General features: G+C 29.7%; 1 protein-coding gene across 3 annotated transcripts in view; it reads left to right on the top strand.

Annotated features, from left to right (window-relative positions):
* Window positions 1-23,450, top strand: part of LOC135931177 (voltage-dependent calcium channel subunit alpha-2/delta-2-like) — an 84,990-nt gene that overhangs the window by 21,202 nt on the left and 40,338 nt on the right. For all 3 annotated transcript variants that reach the window (XM_065468096.1, XM_065468098.1, XM_065468097.1), the window contains 5 exons: window positions 1,343-1,592; window positions 13,241-13,509; window positions 13,766-13,910; window positions 14,265-14,484; window positions 14,543-14,746. In XM_065468096.1, the coding sequence (XP_065324168.1) occupies window positions 1,343-1,592; window positions 13,241-13,509; window positions 13,766-13,910; window positions 14,265-14,484; window positions 14,543-14,746 (1,088 nt within the window). The remainder of the gene's footprint in view (window positions 1-1,342; window positions 1,593-13,240; window positions 13,510-13,765; window positions 13,911-14,264; window positions 14,485-14,542; window positions 14,747-23,450) is intronic.

Raw genomic sequence — 23,450 nt, 5'->3', positions numbered from 1 at the left:
GCACAAAATATTGGCAAATTTTTAAAATGTGGTTTGGGGCGAAGCTCCCAAGGGAAATTTTAACCCCCCTCCCCATGGATTAATCCTGGCTACGCCACTGCCTAGGTTATGACTTGTTAATTACTTTAAACCATTCATAATCACTAGTAGGATCAGCATTTTATAATAGTTGAATATATTCCAAAGGGGGTTTTGATGAGAGTATTTTAAAATTTTTTTTTAATAAAAGGTTCAAAAATTGATTGATGTGTTAAAACTGTGGGTAAAACAGCTTTAGATAGAACTAAAGATATCCAAGCAGTCAAGGCCAAATTTAAGGTGATCTTTAAAAGTGATTAAAGAAAATATCATGGCGTTGTTCATCAAACTTTATGCCAAAATGAATAAAGAGATATAAGATTTAATGGATATAAATATAAACCTCCCTTTTTCGAGAGTAATTATGAGAAGCTCCTGTTAAAATCTTTCAATTTAATATTTTAGATAATTTCTAATATTCTTCGGAAAAATTTATGAAAACGATTAATAGATTTAAAAATATGAAAAATATTTTTTTAAAAAAAAATTTTGGTGTGAAGGTATTTCTTTATTTTCAAATCCTAATAAGTCTTTAAAAAATTTTTCTATGAACACCTCAGTTGAAAAAGCTGATTAACCAAGAAAATTAATTTCACTTTCTTTAATGATTTTAAACCCCAGGACTTCGAGGGCATTTGAATTTAAAAAGCATATTTCAGATTTAGTTTTATTTAGAGTATGACATATGTTTAGAGAATTCAACTCTATATAATCTATCGCTGCTGTAATATTTTTAGGGTGCCATCATCCAGATACCATATTTTATGTCTAAGTTAAAATGAGTTTTGTTCTAGATTCTTTATTAACCATACATAACATGCAATCACGAACGAAAATGGATATTCTATCGCGATATTGATTCCCCGATATAGCTATTTCTATATTTGAGTTTCGCGATAATGACTTCACTATATAATTTTTTCGCGATAAAAGTATCGCTGCAATATATTCGCGATAAAGGTTTCGCGATAAAAAAATCGTGATATTCATTTCGCGATTTATTCTTCGCCGGATAGTATTCGCTATTGTGGATTCGCGATAAAATGCATTTGGTAATAAACTTTGGCGATAAATATTTGCCTGAATTTGCATGGAACCAATTTATATCAATTAAATTACTTATTGATATGTATTTTACAAAGGTTATTTTGAAAAATTAAAAATTGATATAATGTCAGTAATATTAATTTATAATCTATAAATACATCTAGTATATTATAACTATTTTTTTACAGTTAATATAATTACTATTATTTAATATTAGGGCGGCTTTTAAACTGGCCTTCGATATGTTGAGTCAAGTGAATAACAGACTATGCCACAGTTTGATATTGTTTGTAACAGACGGAATAACTTTGGATGGCTCTCAAAGATGCAATTCGGGACAATATTATTATGAGTTCGACGGAACTAAACGATTCGTACCTGGTAGTATTTGCATATTTGATCGCAAACGCTTCGAAGCTAATGTCAAGTATTATCAAAGCTTACTCGTAGCTCAAAAGCTTCCAATTGTAATTTCACTTTGACAATACCACTTATTCATTATCTTATGTGAACTTGACTAAGCTTCTGGTCGGTCTCATTGCAAGCAAAACCGTCGTAATCTTTTATAAACATTTTGCATTACCAGAGTTGTTAAATTATACTTTTCAAACGATTCTAGACACAGATATATCCAAAAAAGGATCTAGATACCTATACGTCATTTAAAAAGTATCGGTACACAGATACAATTATTTACAAATGTATATAGATAATTTTTATTATAATTATGCAAGATGTGCATAATTCCTAATTTAGAATTTTGTTATTCAAATTTAGGAATGAGTTACAAAAAATTATTGAATTTAAAATATATAATTGAACGATAAATTATAATTTTTACATTTCATAGGTGTAGCCGGAGGGGGGGGCATGGAAAAATTCCCCTTCGGAAATTTTCTTGTTTATAGAAATATCATTTTGAGCTAATAAAAATTTCTTCCTAAACTACCTATCACCAAAAATGTTTACAATTTATCACTTCTTCCTCGTTTAGTGGCCCTTTCCCAGGTTTACCCGGGTAAGCTATTTTCCCTTCTATTTGCCTTTCTACATTCGCGGCCCAAGGCGTCGTCCTGGGTTAAAAATAACATTTTCATGTCATTATCTAGAACTTTCATCCAGAATACCAGTTATATTACAATCATTTTTCACTTCTTTCACACACTACATAAAAACGACGCTCTTGCCCACTGTTTCCCTTTACATCACTACCTATTGTGAACCGCTAGCAGGTACAATTGATGGAGTTTCTAGCAACACCTTACCCACATACACCACATGCTTGTCTCTTCGATCTTTTCTACACATTTACCTCCCAACATCACCTTCATCGTTTTTATGTTCATTTTTAATCCATTCTCCATCTAACTATTTTATCCTTCAATTCTGTTTTACTTTTTGCTATCACTACTAAGTGATCAGCATACAGTATTTCCCATGGGAGTCCCTTACGAGTTCCTCTAGCCACAATTCCATTACTGTAATAAAAAATAATGGACTCAAGACCGAACCCTGACGAAGCCCTACATTTACCTCGAAACTATATGACCACCGTTCTTGCATCGGCATCAGAGACCTTCATGGGCCTTAATTTTTTGACCAAGCCCGGCCCAGGCCCGCAGTAAAATTTTTTTTTAGGCCCAAGCCCGGCCCCCATATCTAATGTTAAAAAAATTTCTCAAGCCCATGATTAGTTTCAAAAAAAATTCCCAAGCCCATTAAATTATTTTATGAATACTCATGCTGAAGTAATACTAATGGAAATATAATATTTATTTTTTTCTCTTTAGCTTTCACCTTTTCTGGTGGTAAGCTCCTTCAACATCTCTCTCCACTTTATGTTATTCATACAATCTCTTTTATCTAACTTATACTTCTTTATATTGGCTCTAACTTTATGGCCCCATTGAAGTTTTGGCCTTGCTCTTACGTTTGCCCATCACTTCCAAACTCTCAACCTTATTTCCTATGTAGTTCATAGGCCTTCTCATTGTGTGCCCATACCACCTAAGTCTGTTTACCATTAACTTAGTCTTAATGGACACTACCTTTAAACTACTGATCTGCATCGGGCCTAATTTTCAAGACCGCCCCGGCCCGAAATTTTTTTAAAATGGTTTTGCCCGCCCGACCCGAACCCGAATTTTTTTTAAAAAAGTTTTGCCGTCCCGGCTTGAATCCAAAAATTTTTTAAAAAAATTAACCGGCCCGGCCCGAATTTATTTAAATATAGAAATTAATTTTAATAATTACTCATTAGTTTCAATAAATAAAATCAAAATTTTTTATTTTACATAAAAAATTCAATATAAAATTGATAAATTTAGATATATTTAAAAAAATTTCAAGGTCCGACCCGACCTGGCCCGATTTTTTTATAAAAATATTAGGCCCGGCCCGAACCCGATTATTTAAAATATAATTACTGGCTTCGGGCCGGGTACGGGCCGGGCCTAACTTTGCAGATCTCTACTTTAAACTACTTAGTATTCTTGTAATGCGCACTTTATCCTTTCTGGTTACCCCAGCAATCTCAGCATTCTCATCTCCATAGTTTGTAGAACTCTCGTCTGATTCCTTGGTTGGCCATGTTTCCGAACTATATAGAATAGTTGGTTGTACTGAACTGTTAATTTTTCCCTTTAATTTGTGTGGGATCCTTTTGTCAAATAGCACTCCAGATAAAGATCTCCACTTTAACAACTCCTGATTTATTTTACTCTTTATCTCCTTTTCTATTGTGCCGTTTGTTTGTATAGTGGAGCCCAAATATTTGCAGCTTTCAATTGCTGATATCTGCCATTCATTTATATCAATACTCTCTGTTTCATCTCCTTTAGTCCATGCTTTTCTAGGATATTTATCCAACTCACTAATCTTTCTTTCATTTCATCCTTGGATTCGGCAAGTATCACAATATCATCTTCAAATATCATATTCCACGGGACTGTTTGAGGTATAGACTGTGCTAATACATCTATTACTGTAATGAAAAGAAGTGGGCTGAGAGCCGACTCATAATGAACTACTTCGGCTATTGTGAAGCTTGCTGAAGTACCTGTTGTGCTACGGACCATTGTTGTATGGCCCATATACATATCCTATATTATTCTTATATATTTTTTGGGAACCTTTTTGTGGCGTAGCGCCCACCAGATAAGTTTTCTTGGGATTCTATCAAAGGCCTTTTCTAGATCGAGAAAGACCATGTGTAGCTTTTTGTTCTTTTCCCTGTATTTTTCACTCATTTGCCTAATTGCGTGGATAGCATCAGTTGTTGATCTTCCAGGCATAAAGCCAAACTGAGTCTCTCCTATTTAGATTATGTCTCTTAATTTTTTTATATTATTTTTTCGTATAGTTTTAGACAGTGTGACATTAGTTTTATGCCCCTGTAATTTTGACAATTGTATGGATCCCCTTTATTTTTAAAGAAAGGAACTAGATAGCTCTGCCTCCATTTTTGAGGGATCTCTTCATTTCTCAGTATTTTATTGTACAGATTTGTGAGGAGGTGTATTCCCTCATCTCCTAGTGCTTTAAGGCTTTCTATTGGAATTGTTTTTCATATGCTTGAGGCAAGTGATTATTTCTTGTTCTGTTATAGGTTGTACAAGGTTTTGACATGGGGAGTGTTCGTCTAGATGTAGTATGTGGACATTAAAGTTGAGAAGCTCCTGAAAATATTCTTTCCAACTATTCATCTTTTTCCTTTATTATCAATTTCCCATCTTTGTTTTTGATTACTTTCGAAGCTCCGTTTATATCACTAGAATTCTTTTCTCGCTGTTTGGCTAATCTGTATATTTTATTTTGCCCTTCTTTACTTCATGCTTTAAAGTTCTAATTTCATCTTTGTCAAATCTACATCCACCTTTGCCCATTTCATATCATTGTCCCATTCATTCTCTTCATTCGATAGAATTTCCATATACAACTTCCAAACATTTTTAATTTCATTACTAGCAATCATTTCCCTTAATGTTTTTTAAACAGTTCACACCCATTACATCCTATCTCTTTCACCCTCTGCTTAGCAATCCTAAACATATTCCTCTTCCCTTTCTCATTTTCCAACTCCCCTGCAATCTCCAGCCTTTTAGTTTCTTGCATCATTTTCGCATCTACTTTTTTAGCATTTCTTTTTGGTATCTTATATTTTTATATGTCAATCTCCGCCATAGTTTTTATCCATTCCTTGAAGCATCTTTTTTTTCTCATCAATTGTCTAGGATACGTCAAGTTTCCACTACCACGTTTCTTCATGTTTCAACGGTTCCTTTGTCAATCACAGACCTTTTCCGCTTCCATCAACCAAATCTTTTTTTTTATCATTTCCCAGTTGTTATTTAAAACTGTGTGAGGTAATAAATTTATTTCTTTAAATCTCCTTTAACTTCCAAACTTTTAGCCTCAGACTTTTATTTTCTTATGCTTTAACTATAGATATACACTCCTCCTCCGATAAAACCTTTATATTTTTTTACTATGCCTCGATCTCATTCCCTCTTCAACAAAATAACCCACCACACTTTTTTTACCACTAAAATCATACACCAAATTCTCTCAAGGAAAGTGTTACATACCACCTTGCGTCACCTAAAGTAAACTTTATTGTGTAATCATTTATTCCACATAACGAAAAATATGTTAACGCTATCAATCATAAAAGCATGATAATTATCATAATATAATCCAAATAGAATGTAATATGAAATGTATGAACTATAATAATATCTTATGTAGCATTTATCACATTTCTCCACACTTTAAAAACTCCTCAATCAGACGATGTGTAGGCTTCCTCGGTCGATGTGTTTTTCTCTTCATTGTTGTTTCTAATTCTCGAAGTAATAAAAACATATTCTGTGGACCCGAATTTTCATCAGTCTTTTCCATTTCGCCGTTATCTCTCTATATAGGTGGTCCTTCTACATTTTACAATTTCTCAACTATTTCCGACTCCATATTTTCTTTATTTTCTTCCCCCCCCCCTGACTTCTCCATTACTTTCGCTATATCCCATTTTCGCAGTTGATCAGCGTGCTCTTGTATCGTTCTATCTTTATTTTCTACCAAATAGGAATATCTACCAGTGGATTTTATAATTCCTTCTCTCCAACCTGAATTCATTAAGTATCTATGCAGGTTAGGAAACCTCTAATCCCCTCATTTGAATGTGCTCATCATGCGCTGTCTTTGTCGCATATTAGATCGTTCAATCTCATCCTTAGCATTTGGGTGTAACCAATCTAATCCTCCAACAATAATTTTGCCGATAAACGTCCAGTTGATTAGTGCTCGCCCATTCTGTATGCCGTCAAACTTCTCCCATAGCTTCCTCTGGTTCCTAAATATCTTTTCTAGTGGCAAAATATCCACTCTTAAATGTTCGTATTATTTCAGCTAACCCATTCGTTTTGGGATGGTAAGGCTAAGGTGTTGAATGTATTAATTTAATATCTTTCTCAAAACAGAATCTTCGCAATTCTCCAAAAATAAACTGAGGGCCATTATCTGACACAATATGTCTTAGCTTTCCATAACATAAGAACCATTTCCTTATAATCCTGATCATTGTTGTAGACGTGATCTCTCTCATCAATTCGACCTCAACCCATTTAGAATATGTATCAACTCCTACTAACCATGAATACGAATCGATAGGTCCCGCGAAATCTAGTTGAATGCGTTTCCATGGCATATTATAGATGTTCCACTAATATAAAGGAACCTCCATTTTATTCGACCGGTTACTTTGACATGGAATACATAAACGAACATTTTTCAATGTCTATCGCAATTACGCCACCAACAAATAGCATTTATTTCTGGATGTCTATTGTGTATAATAGTTAATATGGCTTCCTCACACGGTTGGAATTACCAACTTTCCATTCCATTTAATGACATCACGATCTACTGACAATTCCTCCCAACTCTGCATCATTTTTCGATCAAACCCTACCCATCCTCGCTTAATGTTTAATTACTTTATTTGGCAATCTATCTTTCCTTTTTTCTTTCTGGAGTTCAACCTGACCAAGATTTATACCGAGCAAATTTACAGCTCTAATTTTTAATCCATGTTTCTGGTCGTTTTTTGACTCCATACTTGCTACTGGCAGTCTAGATAATGCATCAGCCACTAAGTTTTCTTTTCCTGGACGATATTCAACTTCAAAATCATATGCGGACATTTTACTTGCCCAGCGTGTTAAACGACTTTTGGATGTTTTTGGTAGTCCCGTTTATCAGCAAATATTTTTTCCAAAGATTTGTGATCTGTTCACTATATAAATTTTCGTCCAAAAATGAAAATATGAAATTTCTCCATTCCACAAAAGTGTGTGTGCCTCTTCTATTGGTGCATAATTTTTCTCTGACTCCAATGTTCGCGAAGCAAATGTGATAGGTCTGCTAAAACCAAACTACGTGAAGTAGCACAGCTCCAAAACCAGTGTTGGAGGCTTCACATTCCAATATGATTGGTAAGTTTGACAAATAAGGAATTAAAGTTTTATCTGTTGACAAAAGCTGTTTTATTTATTAAATACATCTTGTTCTCTGTCATGAACTTTTAATGTGTTAATTTATGCAGTGGAGCGGCTGGGAATCTCTCTTGATAATTCACAAGTCCTAAAAAAGATCGCATTGGTGTATATTGTTAGGAGTTTCGCTGGGTGCATGCCATTTTCACCTATAAAGAAACTGATTCTTTTAAAAAACGTATTTTCGCCCATTTTGCCTTCATATCAGCCTGTTTTAATTTCATTAATACTTTTTTTTCACATTGTTCAAATGTTCTACATCATTTTTTTTCCCTTTATGATAATATCCAGGTATACTCCTGTCATTTTTCAGTCCTGTAATAAATTATCCATATATCGTTGGAAAATAGTCGGCGCACTAGAAAGGGCGAAAGGCATACATTGATATCGAAAAACCCAATATGGGTTGATATAGTTAGGTATTCCTTTGAGCTCCTTTTATTGGTAGCTGCAAATAAGCATCTTTTAAATCTATGACAGTAAATTTTAACTCCCCCCCCTCTTGTAATTTGGCCAATAGATCATCCACTGTTGGTATTATATGGTAAACATGTAAGATAAATGGGTTTAATGTAACCTTAAAATCCGCACAAATCCTGATTTCTCCATTTGTTTTACGCACTTTTGCTGTTGGAGTAGCCCATGTCATACAGTTTTTCTTGGGTCAATCTCCTTCAATATCCTGATTTAATAAATAAATCAGGTTCCATTTCAATTGGTTTTCGTAATGGAAAAGGTACTTTACATGCTGGATATGATTTCGGCCATGCTACCTCACTAAGATGTATGCTAACTTCAAAATCATTAACTAGTCTTGACTTATCATCAAAAACACTGATAAATTCAGTTAGTAGTTTTTCTTCTTTATTCATAGAATCCTTCGTCGCTATTATAGTAAACTTTATTATAATCATTTATTCCACATATCGAAAAATATATAAACTATAAAAATAACTTATATAGCATTTATCATATCACCAAATTTTAATAATCTCTCGTCTTCCGAATTCCTTATACTAAAATAAATCCTAATCTATGAGCATCTGACGAATGACTGCTGAGTTTTTAGAAAGGTAATCATATATCTATTTTTTTTAAAAAAATCTCTAATTCTTTATCGATAGTTAGTCTCTAATATGATATTTTAAGAAAGGCTCTCCAATATTCTTTAACTGTTAGTATTTAATAAATGATATCCAGCTTCTATATAAATAATGACGGTTGAGAGGAAGTTACTATAAGAAATGATATTGTTTCTATATAAATGAAAACTGATTGAGAGGAAGATATTTTTAGAAATGATATTAAGATACTTTAGTTCGAAATTGATATTATCTAGTTCCAATTTTGCTACTGATATAAAGTAATAATGTATAAGGGCTATTTTAAGGTCATTCGTTGTGTAGAAGTATAATTCATCATGACTAAGGATATATAAACTCATATAAATGTAGATTAAGAGATCTCTATAGGCCCTAATAAAGTATGACTCCAATTATATAGTGAAATTATAATATAAAAGTTAGATATCCCATCATAATATTATAGGTCTCCAATACTAAGTAAGATAACCTATGTGTCCTTTACGGATTATAGGAAAATTACTAAATAATTATTAAATACTAATTATAAATACTTACAACACTTAAACAAAAATTAATTAGGCTTTTTATAACGTCCTTAGACAAATTTCTCAATATCTTAAACCTAACTAATTAAATAATAACTTTTTGTATTTGGAAGAAATAGTTTTCTTTTTTCTCGCTCTTTTCTCCTATACACTCATAACTATACTATACTTTAATATTATAATTAGATAGGGTATAGTTCCACTCATGATAAAACACATTTGAGTTACAAGGTTTGTTGGTATCCTTGAGAAAAAAATCGGCATAATTATATGGAGGGCTTCCATATAATTCACGTTCGCTCATTTTGGGCAGGTCCATGACCAACGTGCTTGATATGATATAATTTGGACAGATTGTGATAAAAAAATAATTTTTTTAACTTATTCCCCAAAATATTTAAAATTTTATGTAAGGTCATTTTAGCTACTAATAATAGGACATTTTTACAAAAATTCTGGAAGATTTTTAATTATATCATTTAAAAAGGATAATAACGAATCTAAGACATTGCCGGGGTTTATGAAAATCTGGCAAAGGTGTAATTTGCAAGTTATACATGTGAACTGCTAAAAATATTATTTACCCCTTGTTTTCATACCAATAAAAAGTGTTACATCCAGGGACCCGAAACAAGGGTATTTTGGTCCCGTTTCGGTCAAAAAAATTATTCAGTTCCCTAGCCGTTCCATCCGAACGCTAGAAAAAATATTTTTTAAATCTAAACATTTTAATTAACCATTATTTAATCATTAATTGAATCAATTATTATATCAAACAATAACATATTTTCTAAAAGATTATCATTTATATTGGTTCTTTGTGATGTTAGTATAAATTGTCGAAAAACAACGTTCAAAACTTACCTGGCTATGGATGATTTTTTATTATCATCAGTCCATTAAAATTTTAGAAAAAAAATTAAAATTAAATTTGATAAAAATACTTCTCTTCTTTTTAATTTTTTAATTTACTACTTGTTTGCTAATTGTTATTACTTTGCTAGTTATGATTAATGATTATTTATTATTATTAAAAAACTATAAAAGAAAATAAAAAGAACTTAATATATGCAATGCAACACTTGATGGATTAAAATTTTTTTAATTAGAGAAATAAATAATAAATTTATATATATTTTTAGGAACCTTCCAGGAAAATTCCGGAATGCACGTTCCGTTCTATAAATTTACTCAAGTTCCGTTCCTTGTCCCTGGGTTTATATCATTTCATACCAAATTATAATAAGACAGATTTGGTAGTCACGAATGGTAAAAGCACTTTCTAGTCGTAAACTTTAGTAAGCAAAATTGAGGTAACTATTAGAGAATAGATTGAAATAGAAAGAACTGAATAATCAGAATATATATAAACATAAATAAAATAATTTTATTATCACTTTATTAGATAATTATAAGATAATCAGATATAAAAATTAAAAGGTAAAAGGTTAAAACAAAATAAAAATTAAGAAAGAATACTTTCCTAAAAATTGGAAAGTGGTATAAAATTCATAAAATCTCAATTATATATCTTTTCTTTAATAATCATTTACTGAGTCTATAATATTGTAATAAAACTTCTAATTTGAATAATACATATTTCGTTTTCATCTAAATATTACAACACCCTTCCACTTAAGTTAGAGAGCTTGCTTTTCAACAATTCACAATTGCTAATCAACAATTATCGATTGATACTATTTTTTCTTTACAAACTTTGTTCTTCTAAAGTCCATCGTAAATTCTTTTGATGAATTATCCTATTCTTTGCTTGTTTTCTAAGATTCTCTTGTAACTAATAGCACTTTATCGTGTAATTGACTATAACTGGTAATTGATTACGATTGCTTTTAAACGAATATCTATGAATTCAACTTTTGTTTCTTCTATTACCCATCTGAATTTCTTTACAATTTATCCTAGCTTGTTGCTTGTTTTTACCATTCTCTTGTAATAAATGATTAGCGCTTTATCTCGGTAAACGATTGACGATACTTGATCTGCGATTAACGATTGCAGCTTGAACGTCTTGACCATTTGTTGTATCTAGCCGCTTGTTTCCAACGTCTCTGGTAATTGATTGGTTCTTTGCATCTAAATCTTGTAACCATATAGATCTTTTAGACTTCCGGGTCTTCTACGACAGTTTGCAATTGCCGAGATATCGACTTTATCTTAAGGTCTCTATGCCCTTTTGGACCAGTTTTTAAAGCCAAACATAATATCTATTTTTCTTCTTACAAACCCGTTGTTAAAAAACTGCTGAAATATACATCTCTTTTTTCACACATACGTTGTTGAAAAATCAATGAAATTTAATCATTGAAGTTTTCGCAGCCACGTTATTGAACAACCACTGAACTCTAATCATTATGGTTTTCACACCCACTTTTCTGAACAACCAATGAGATCTAATCATTATAGTTTTTCGCATACACTTTGTTGAAAAGTCACTGACATGTATATTTCTAAATGTTTTTCTTTCTGCTATTATTAGAATAAAGTTGCATGCTTGCTCTCAAATCTTATTATTGATCAAAATAAAACTGATCTATAATTGAACTCGATTGCGGCATAAATTTTCTAATGATGAAAGTCGTTTTTCTTTATGAAGATTTTGGTTAATCAACAACCTAATATTTTACTAAATATTATCAAATTATGCGTATCTTATTCACATATCAGATCATTGAGGCTGTTTTATCTCTCGCAGCCCTTAAAATAAAAGCTAAGCATCAATCTTTAATAAGAATTTAATTACAATATCAACATATTTCCTAACAATAATTGTATATTCTTCTTAGTCTCTAATCTGCATCAACTATCACACGAAGGCGGCTTAAGATTTGATGGTTTGACAAGTATTCCGTGGGTTCTCGATAAATCTTTAATATAGGACTACTTGCTTCCCTTCATTCCCTTCCACTAACCTCAATCCGCTTATTCAGATTGAAACCAAATAATATAAGGATCTCAACAATTTTATTTCCATTCCAATTTTCACATCAACTAATGATTTTTTTTGGCTATAATTTTTAAAAAGTCTTAGCGGTAAAATTAGGCATTTTACCTAAAAAGCCAAATAATTTTTAATATATTAGACAAAAAAACAAAAAGAAATTTTAAATATAATTATGGTTTTATGGGAATTAATTGTTAAATCCATAATTTTATACAACTTTTTAATTTCATTTTAATATGTTATTTTTTAAATAAAAAAATACTAATGAAAAATAAAAAATTTATATATTCTTATATAAAATTATAAGATGATTCACATGATCTAACTCATGTGTCAATTATTAATTGCCAAAATAATTAATAATTTTTTTTGTTAATTACTTAAAATGCTCATCAGAGGGCGTCTATAAAAATTCAATTTAAAATTCAAATCATAATCGTAAAATCACATGCACATCAGTTAGTTATTAAGTTTTGTATTGAGACCGACGATATGTACGGAGGAAGATTGAATGTAGCCAATTGCTTATATTAAAAGCAAGGTGTATTTCAATCATTGATTTTTTTAAATTCCAAATATTCCTTATAAAAATTTTGTTTAAACCAAATTTTAAATGAAAATTGATGACCATTGGTGAAATTAAAATTATACTTTTTTTATAATAATTTTAATTTATATTTACTTGATTAATTTTATATTAGAACGTGAATTGTTTCTTATTCATTTGTAGCTGGTCATAAAAAGGAAATTATTTGTGTTTCTATAATGAGATTAAATCATTGGAAGGAAGAATCAAACAGTAGAAGGATGAAATAGATATATTAAAATAAACATAAAATTGTTGTAGTAAGCTTTAAAAACATGTAATAGACTATATTTAAATTATGAACACAAAAAATTGATTTAAATCAATGATTTAAAAAAAATCTTGATTTAAAGCGATTTAAATCAAATTGATTTTTACATTAAAAGGCATTCATATTTACATTCACTGTTTCTGAACACGCTCATTCTTACGTTAAAAAATTTTCTTGCGAAAATTATGGATTAAACATAGAAGCTTGGGATCACAAGATACGCACTTTCAAAGCCCTTTCCCCTTATTATCACTTTTTGCAAAGCCTATTTGATGCTCGTCATGAATCATCCGAACAAATATGGATATCCCCGTATTTAGATGCCCTTAATTCCGAACTCATTATTACAGCATCAAAGGCCGTTTTTAGCAACAAAAACGGAAAGTAATCAAAAATAAAATACTCATAATATTTATAAAGCCCACATTTATAATAAGTACGATGATAGTTAGGATGTTTATCACTAATACCTATGCTATTTCCCATTATTTTTGTATTTTAGGCCGCGATGCGATGCCTTTATTTTTGTGGTTGCTATAATGATTTATAAATTACTAATTTTGTTGCTTAATAAGATAAAAGTTAGATCTTTTGAATCGGTTTAAAATATTGTTTGTTTATGTTTATATATATAATTTAGATTTATTGGAGTGGTAGGAATCGATGTAACCTTAGATTCGATTGAAAAAATTCTATCAAAAGAAACGTGGAATTCCGTTTCTTATTTTATTATCGATAAATATGGCCATGCCATATTGCATCCTCTTATCAAGCATAGTGAGGAGGTATATCTAAATTAATAAAATTAGAGCCGGGAAAATTAAAAACATTTGGAATTTTTAAGTCATTTTGTTGTTTTAGATTATTTAAAAATATTAATTTTTGTTATTATATAGTTTTTTCCATTCACGTTACTACTAATTTCAAGCAAATTAGATTTAAAAAAAATATAATACAAATTCCTTTTTTTCAAATATTAAAAAAAATGTAGGTATAGTTTTTGAAAATTTGAGTTTGTTTTTGTTTGGATATTAAAACAAATTTGTTTCTGAACTTCAAATTTTTTTTTTTGTTTCCCAGCCCTGGAAATACATACAAGTTAAATGCAATAATTTAAGAAAATAGTTTGATTATAAAAGTTAATAGGTGATCCCATTTTCGTGCACATATCATTGTTGGAGCAATTTGATGGCAAGCCATCCAAATTCGATAACGTAGTGAAACGAATGTTGGGAAGAGAGGTAGGAACCGAAATCATCAAAAACAATGCTTTATTGGCCATCTATAATGGTGAATATCAAGAGGGTCTTTCTTGGAAACCCATTCGCCAAATTGATTACACTTTTGGACCTCTTCAGGGTATTTCCCATCTCTTATTTATTTTTTTTACTTAACACATTGTTATAATATTGAATAGGGTCTGATTTTGCGTTTGCTTTCAAAATTCCATTCTCCGATAATTTATTCACCATTCCAAGTGCTCCTCTAATTGGGCAGCCCAACGCCTTTTTGACGGACTATAATGGATATTTAAAATTAGCAACTCAAAATATATTTAATCCATTGTTGACGAGAGAAATATCATCATTTATAGATTCCTTCCTCACGCATAAATTTAAAGGTACAACTTTGAATTTATTAATATTATTATTACTAGTAGCTAACCAGGTATGAGACCAACCAGACCTTCATTTGATGATGAATCAGAAATTTTACTTTTGCCTAAAATATTTACCTCTTTATTTGTAAAATATTGTTAGATGATGGTTTTGCATACCTTAATATAGATTACTTGTTGACGAATTATTAATGCCCTACATCATTATTTGTTCATATTGAAGGTACTAATATACTGTATTAAAGTTTTTTTTTAAATAATGGAAAATTTAGAAACCACCTCTCATTAAAATAAAATAAAATTTTGGGTTCACACCTCGTGAGATAGACAAATTTATAATTCATCCATCAGCAATGGGGAAATATCTGATTAACCCTTAATTCTACGGATTATATGCTAGTATAGATATAAACAACACGTGAATAAGTATTAAACTAAATCCTTATTAAATAAAATGTAAAAATCATTAAAATGAAATAAAATTTTGAGTTCACATCTCGTAAGATAGGCAAATTTATAATTCATCCATCAGCAATGGGGAAATATCTGATTCACCCTTAATTCTACGGATTATATGCTAGTATAGATATAAACAACACTGGAATAAGTATTAACCTAAATCCTTATTAAATAAAAGGTATAAATATATATTTTGCTACCATACCTTATAAAAATAAAAGAAAATATAAATCACCTCTCATCAAAATATAGGTTCATTAATTATTCATAAAATAAAGGGAATTTTTGGCAGCCCAGTGTGATGAGATACTCCAATTTACCTATTTAAAAAAATCATAAAAAAAGAACTTCTTCAAGAATATGTAATAATCAGTTACCTATTATTACTATCATTCAAAACAAGTTCTAAATTTGATTTCTTACTTATTTTTCGGTCTGTTAAATTGAAATATAATCAATATGAAATTAGATTATTCATGAAAATAAATTACCCCTTACTCCTATCCTTCTAGTCCAACTTGTAATAAATTAGTATTTATTATATATATAAAAAAATAGAACCTCGGCGACTGAGTGTGCTCTATATACATCATTTCAAGGAGAACATTTTCCGGGACAGGCGAGGGAGGGGTGCACGTATAAATTAGTCGTTGGCAAAAAAAACATTTTATTCTCCGATATTATAGATCTTACTTGATTTGGTCAGGCCGGATTGCGGCCCTGATTAGCCGGGTGGATAGATCGAAAATTTAGTATTAGGTGTTTTTGAAACTTTATTTATTACTAGTAGATAGCCCGCCAAAAATGATCGGGAATTAGAATTTTCTTCTTACTTTTATGATAGTTGCTACCTGTTATTTTAAAATAATATCCAATTTTTATTCTTTTTACCCCCTCCCCTTTTTAGGTTAGGTCATTCCATTAAAACTAAGTGTAAATACTATGGTTTGAGTAAAAATAATTTAAAGCTTTTACTTGATAATAACAATTATTTGTTAAATATTACTGATCACTTATACATAATATTTAATAAAAATTCCCAGGCAAATTACAAAGCCATAATAATTTTAAAAAATTCTTCCAAGCCCAATGAAAGGACATAATAATTTTGATAGTTGAGAACTGAAATAAAATATTTAAATAATCATAATGAATTTGAAAATACAATCAAAATCAGATTTTCATGTGCCTTGATTTTTTAAAAATTTGTTTTAGGCCAATGTCTGACCCATAGTTACAAGGTAGCATGCGTTTTATTTGGTGATATAATAAAAACCTAAACTATTAAGTGGTAGGGGAGACCGGGGTAAAGCGATTGACGGGGTAACAATGTTAACGCAAATAACTTTTTAACCATTGAGTATAAAGACCTTAAATTTGGTGTGAAGATGTATTTTTATATCTAATTTCTTACCTATGTTCATCTTTTAAAAAACTTACCTGGTTTTAAATATTTTGTCAAAAAACTGTTTTTTACCCAAAAAATATAAAAATCATTCTCTAGTATATTTTGATTTTAGTAAAATTTACATATTCTCAGGATTCAAAATTTGGCACACATGTTCCTTAATGTATTAGCTATAAAATAAAATTTATCTGACATCTTTAGCTATATTAGAAGTCACGCAATAACGATATTTATAATATATGTCACCTAGGGGTAAAGCTGTTATGGGTAAAACGGTTAAAATATAAAATTATTCACATTAATTTTTCATTAATTCATTTATTATAATTTTTATTTTATCAATCAAATAATGAGAAATTATAAAAGAAAAACCATATACAGAGATGTAAATATAATAAATGAAGCCATAAAATATAAAATAACAAATAATACTTCATTAAATTTGTCTGCTAAAAATTTAACATACCTTATACAACGTTGAGAAGGAGATGTAAAATTGGTATTAAAAGTTCAGATCATCATAAACAAATATTTACAAATGAAGAAGAATCTAGATTGTGTGACTACATATTAGAAGCAAGTAGGTCATTTATGGGATTAACGCCTAAACAAGTAATTAAATTATATTGTTTGTATTATATTGTATTTCATAATTTTAATAACTCAATTTAAATATCAATATTAATTTTGTAACTTTAATAAAAATGCTCAATTGAAATTATATTGTATTTCATAATTTTAATAATGCTCAATCTAAATATCAATATTAATTTGGTAACTTTAATAAAAATGCTCAATTGAAATTATATTGTATTTCATAATTTTAATAATGCTCAATCTAAATATTATTTATTTGGTAACTTTAATAAAAATGCTCAATTGAAATTATATTGTATTTCATAATTTTAATAATGCTCAATCTAAATATTATTGATTTGGTAACTTTAATAAAAATGCTCAATTGAAATTATATTGTATTTCATAATTTTAATAATACTCAATCTAAAAATCATGTGGGGCAACAATTTCAGATTTATGATATTTCCAGGAGTGTTAAAAAATCAAATACCAAGGGCAGTGACATCAAATAATATATTAAATGGATTCTTAGCATGTGGCATATTTCCTTTAAACCCAAATATATTTACAGAACAAGATTATATCTGCTGTAATAATTCAAATGCTAACTCAAATATTGAATTTGAAAATAATGATGAAATTATTACAGTGACTCAAAATCTTACAGTGACTCAAAATAATGATAGTGATTTATCTATATTATTGAACGAAAATGTTCCAGATGATATTGATGAACCTTATCATGATATGTTACCACCATGCTCAATAAATTATAATAAAGTATTCAATCCTTCATCTATAATACCTATTCCAAAATTATTCAATATTTCATCGGATAAAATATCTAAAAAAAAGAATTCAGAAATATTAATATCTACACCTTATAAAAAAAAATTATTAATTCAGAGAAAAAAAAAGATATCAAAAAATAATTGTTTATGTGTTATTTGTAATAAAAACTATAAAAATAGTCCGGAGGACGATGAATGGCTAAAATGTACAATGTGCCTTGAATGGGCACATTCTAAATGTGCTAATTATGATAATTATTTTACATGTCCTTATTGTATCGATTAGTTTTTAAATAAAAATCATAAATAAATCTTAAATTTGTAATATTTGTTAAATAAAACAATAAATATGTGTCAAATATTATTTTAACCACTTTACCCTAGTGCTTATCCATTTTACCCTGTACCCAGGGTAAAATGGCCAAAATGAGTAGTTTTACATAACTAATCATAGCTCCTAAAATATTATAGGTAGAGGGCTACACTTTTTTTTATCTTGTAGAAGAGAGATGGGGCTACACATTGATCTATAATTTGTTGTGTTTGACTCTTGTTTAAAATTTTTATGGTAAATATGCAAAATGCCTATCGTTTTACCCCGGTCTCCCCTATAATAATTAATTATGAAGTTTTTAAAAAACATAAATTCCTCATTTATGTATTAGGAAAAAAATAGTTTAAGTGAACATTTTTTCAAATTTTTACAATAAATTTTAAAAAAAAAGTAACATAAGAATTTACCTATATGAAATGTTTCTAGAATATCGTATGTAATTGGAAAATTAATTTTTTGGAAGATTTGGTATAAGTGATAATACTGTATTGTATAAATCATCAACAAAAAATAATACTAGGTATTTAATGATCTTTATTTTAGATTCTATGAACCTTAAATCTCAATATTGATCATAAAGACTTACACTAAAGAATTTAAACTTAAAATCAGCCACCACCCACCTTTAAAGTAATTAAATTATATTGCAGATAAATGTAAATGCCATTCTTTTTTTTCTATAGAAATGAGCTCAGAAGAACGAAATATAAAAATTATCAACCAAAGAATATTTTATTTTGTATATATTATAATAATCTATAATTACAAATACAAACACAATAATAATAATTTTCATAATGATTTAATTTTGTAAGAAAATATTATATTTTAAAATTGCCTTTTCGTTTAGTTTTGAGTGTTCCAAAATTGGCATCTTTATTTTTATATAAATAGAGAAAAGATAAAAATATATTTAAAATATTATATAAATTTATATTACCTTTAATTGATTGGTTGCTTCCGAAAACCAAGTTCCAAAAAATCATGCATACGAATATAAAAGTTTGTAAAATCGTACGGAATGTACTGATTTAATATCGAAGTAACATTATTTATGATTTGATCTCTATTGTTTGGCCTTGGTATAGACCTATATTTGTTTTTCATGACTCCGCAAAAGTTTTCAATAGGATTTAATTGAGGTGAATATGGCGGAAGATATTCAATTCGATTTTTATAGCTATCAATAAGATGACACTTGTGTATTGCGGCATTATCCATAATGATAATTGCATCATTTGGAAGAATTGTTACTAATTTTCTCAGATAATCAAGGAAAAGCAACCCATTAAAGGGCCCTTCAATAATTCGATAGGTTATAAGGCCACCAATTCCTATTGTACATAAAATGCTAACATTCCTTTGGAAGGTGGAACTATCACAGTTGGTGTGACGTTGTAAGGGGCCCAAGCATACACAGGTACAACATGTAGGTTTATGCCTGTTTCATCTAGGAAGAACATTTTTTCCATAGGAATGTTTAGGAAGGCAATAAGCCTGGCGAATGCGAATTGCTCCTGGTGTATTTCGTCGATCGGGCTCTATTCCAGCCCTTTTTTAGACCATCCTATTTTTTAATATATTTTCGGATGGTCCCCTCATTTTTTGGGAAACCTGGAGGCAAATTTTCTATGATATCTTTGATAATCGAGGTGTTGTTATCCATTAAAATATTTATAACCTTTCTTTCGATTTCAGATGTGTCTTTTATTTGCATCCCTTTTTTTGAATTTGATATTGCTTCAATGGCCCCCCTATAAACTCTGAAAAATTTCTTGCCTTAATTTGTTAAACGAGGCTATTGATATATCTGTCTGGCAATGTCCTTTATTTTCATTCTTTCCATTTCCGACTGGGACAACAATTTGGTTACTATGTCAATTTTCTCTTTATTCCAGCAATTATATTTTCTTTTTGGGTTTTGAATTGCCGGTGAGTTTATAGGGTTTATTATAGTAGAATTGGCACTTATAGCAGATTGCGAAAATGATGTAAAAAAGGAATTATTATTATATAAAGAAGAATTTCTAAAACTATTATTGGTATTATTAGACAAAATATTATTAATATTAAACATTTTAAATTTAAAAAATTATTTTTTTGTAATTAAAAGGTTTTATGAGAAATTTTTATTAATTGTTAAATTTTTTTCCTAATACATAAATGTGGTATTTTAAACACTTCAAACTTATTATTATACCGCTTAATAGTTTTTGTTTTTATTATATCACCAAATAAAACACATGCAACTCTGTAATAATAAAAAAAATTATCAAGCGTCCAAGCTCATAATAATTTTGAAAAAATTTCCCCAAGCCCAGCCCAATATAATTTATAAAAATATTTTCCAAGCCCAACCCAACCCATAATAATTTTATAAAAAAAATTTCTCGAAAAATTTTTTCCCAAACCTGTAGATATTGAATAAAAATATATATAATAGATTTTTTTTTTTATCGTTTTTGATGAAAAAAGATTTTTATAATAATTAATTTTTTCATGAATATTAAAGAAAATAAATGTGTACAAAAAAACCATACGTTTCTTTGCGATTTTTGTAATTTGAATAAGTTATTTCTATATTTAGATCTTTGCCAGTTTGGATTGTCTGCTCAATTTTCATAGTTCTTTTTATTTAGTTTTCTAGTTTGTCATTTCTATTTCTGTTTTTTATTAATTTCGTCTTTTTTTGACAGTTGTTGACCGTGACTACAGGATAGTCTTGATACCTAGGTTATTCGTTATTATAAGGTAAAAACAATATTTTTATTTTATATTTATATCTCTCCTCAGGACACAACGCCATTTTTGTTTAGATATTTTTTAGAAATTTAATTAATTTTAAAAAAAAAAGTTTAAAAAAAAGAACGTATTTTCAAATATTCTAAAATTACTTATTTACCACGGTCGATTTAAAGTAATATAAATTTTCCATATAATGAGATGGGCTTTATGTTTAATTTTGATATTGAGCCTAGCTTATTAATTTCGGTCTTGGAAAGTAATTTAAATGAAATCAAGAACGGCAGACCATAAATGGTAGAAACTTTGAAATGTGATAACGATGATCGTTTGGATATTGTGGAGAGATCTGTAGTTATCCTCCGAGAATTGAAAGAAATTAAAGAAGTGATTAAGATTATATATCAAGATATAAATAAATTGGTTATTGCGAATAGTAATGGTAATAAAGGCCAAATATGTGGTCCGACATGGTCAAATGGGAAAAATATCTCCGTTGAAAAAAATGGTTTTTCTGGTCATAAGAAAATTTTAGAAGATTTTGAAATGTACCCGCTGTGGGTATAGGGGCCGCAAGGTAGTGACCTGTGTGGTCAAAGAACAAAATTTTCTTGAGGGTTTTCCGTTAAAGAAATTGACATTAGAAAATTCTAATGTTAGAAAAATTTCTGGTACCAACACGAATAAATGTGAAGTTCTACGATCGAATTATGGTAAATCCCGTTTGTGTTTTAAATGTAACAAACCGGGACATGTAGCCATAAATTGTATCGAAAATTGACTATATGATTGCAAGTGTAATCATATAGTAAGTAGAAGATCGGGAGGTAGAAATAGTAATCAGGTAAATAACCATGCTGAAATGAGATATGATTCTCGTAAAAGCCGTGGTTTTAACATAAATTTTTTTTATCTTGATAAGAAAAATAAAAATAATGAAGATTCTAATAATTTTAAATGAAAGAAATATCCTAAGGGTATTGTTAAATATTCCGATAAAAGGGATGTTAATACTTTCAGATGGGAAACATATCCCAGTGATATTGCAAAAAAATATATGAATATTGTTAATGAACCACTAAATTCCGAGTTGAATTTATGTTCAAATGGGAATTCTCATGAAACTGATATTTCAAATGAGATAAATATTGATCAGTCAATTAAAACATATGAGATTTTAATGACTGAGAGATTAGTCGAACCTTGTCCTTGTCCAAGAGTTACTATAAGAGTTGACTCGAGGGACATGTTGTTCGACACAGGGGCTAGCATTTCCATAATGTCTAGAAGAAATTATTATAAGTATTGGCCTGGGGGTAAACTTGAAAAAGAATCTATGAGTGTCAGACAATTTGATGGGTCTGAAATTGTAGTTTTGGGAAAAATTAAGTTGGGATTAATTCTCCATAATACCACATTTTTCCTAGATTTATAGGTAGTTAAGAAAGATGTGGAAACCATCATGGGGTGGGATTGGATTGTTCAGTTAGGTCCTTTCAATAATTATTGGAATATTTTTGCCATACATAAGGGTTCGGCCTTAAATGAGATTAAAAATAAAAATATTGCTAATAGTGCTCGAGAAAAAATTTATGAAATAGAAGGGATGGAATTAACCGTAAAAGAAAAGAATTCAACCCTTAATTCTGATAGATATGTAAATTCCACGTAATTAATGGTTGAGGACAATATTAGCATTACTGAAAACACAATGGTACTATTGGTATTCATGATTTACATAAAATGCGTGAAAATATATCTCTTTTAATGAAAAAATATGAAATAATTTTCGAAGACAAGTTAGGATGTCTTGATGATTATTAAGTGGATGTAAAATTAAGGGAGGGATTTTCACCTATTTTTCTAGCGTGTCTACGAGTTCCTTTTGAATGGAAAAAGGAAATTGACGAAGAGTTTGATCAATGGGTTAAAGATGGCATTAGTTCCAGTGGAATATAGTGTATGGGCAACCCCGTTGGTACCGGTTAAGAGATCAAATGGAAAATTGAGGCTCTGTGCTGATTTCAGCGTAACCTTAAATCGATGGGTAGCAGAGGTTAAATATCCGTTGCCTCGAATTGAGGAAATTTTGGCTCAGTTAAAGGGGGCGAAATATTTTTCAAAGGTTGATTTTTCGTCAGCCTACCTACAATTGCCTTTGAGGGAGGAAATTCGTAAATTATTGACGATAACGACTCCTAAAGGGTTGTTCGCTTTTTGTAGATTACCATTTGGGTTGAGTGTGTCGGCCCCTATTTTTCAGCGTACCATGGCGTCCGTTTTCCAAGGACTAGAGAGGGTATTTTATTATATGGATGACGTACTGTTACAGGGATGACGCCTGAACAGCATAACCAACGTTTGGAGGAAGTTTTTAAGAGAATTCATGGTAAA

Source organism: Gordionus sp. m RMFG-2023, chromosome 1, assembly GCF_954871325.1.
Source record: "Gordionus sp. m RMFG-2023 chromosome 1, tfGorSpeb1-WG-v2, whole genome shotgun sequence".
Classification (NCBI taxonomy): Eukaryota; Metazoa; Nematomorpha; class Gordioida; order Chordodea; family Parachordodidae; genus Gordionus; species Gordionus sp. m RMFG-2023.
The sequence above is the reverse complement of the archived record's forward strand: the minus strand, read 5'-3'. Positions and strand labels throughout refer to the sequence as shown.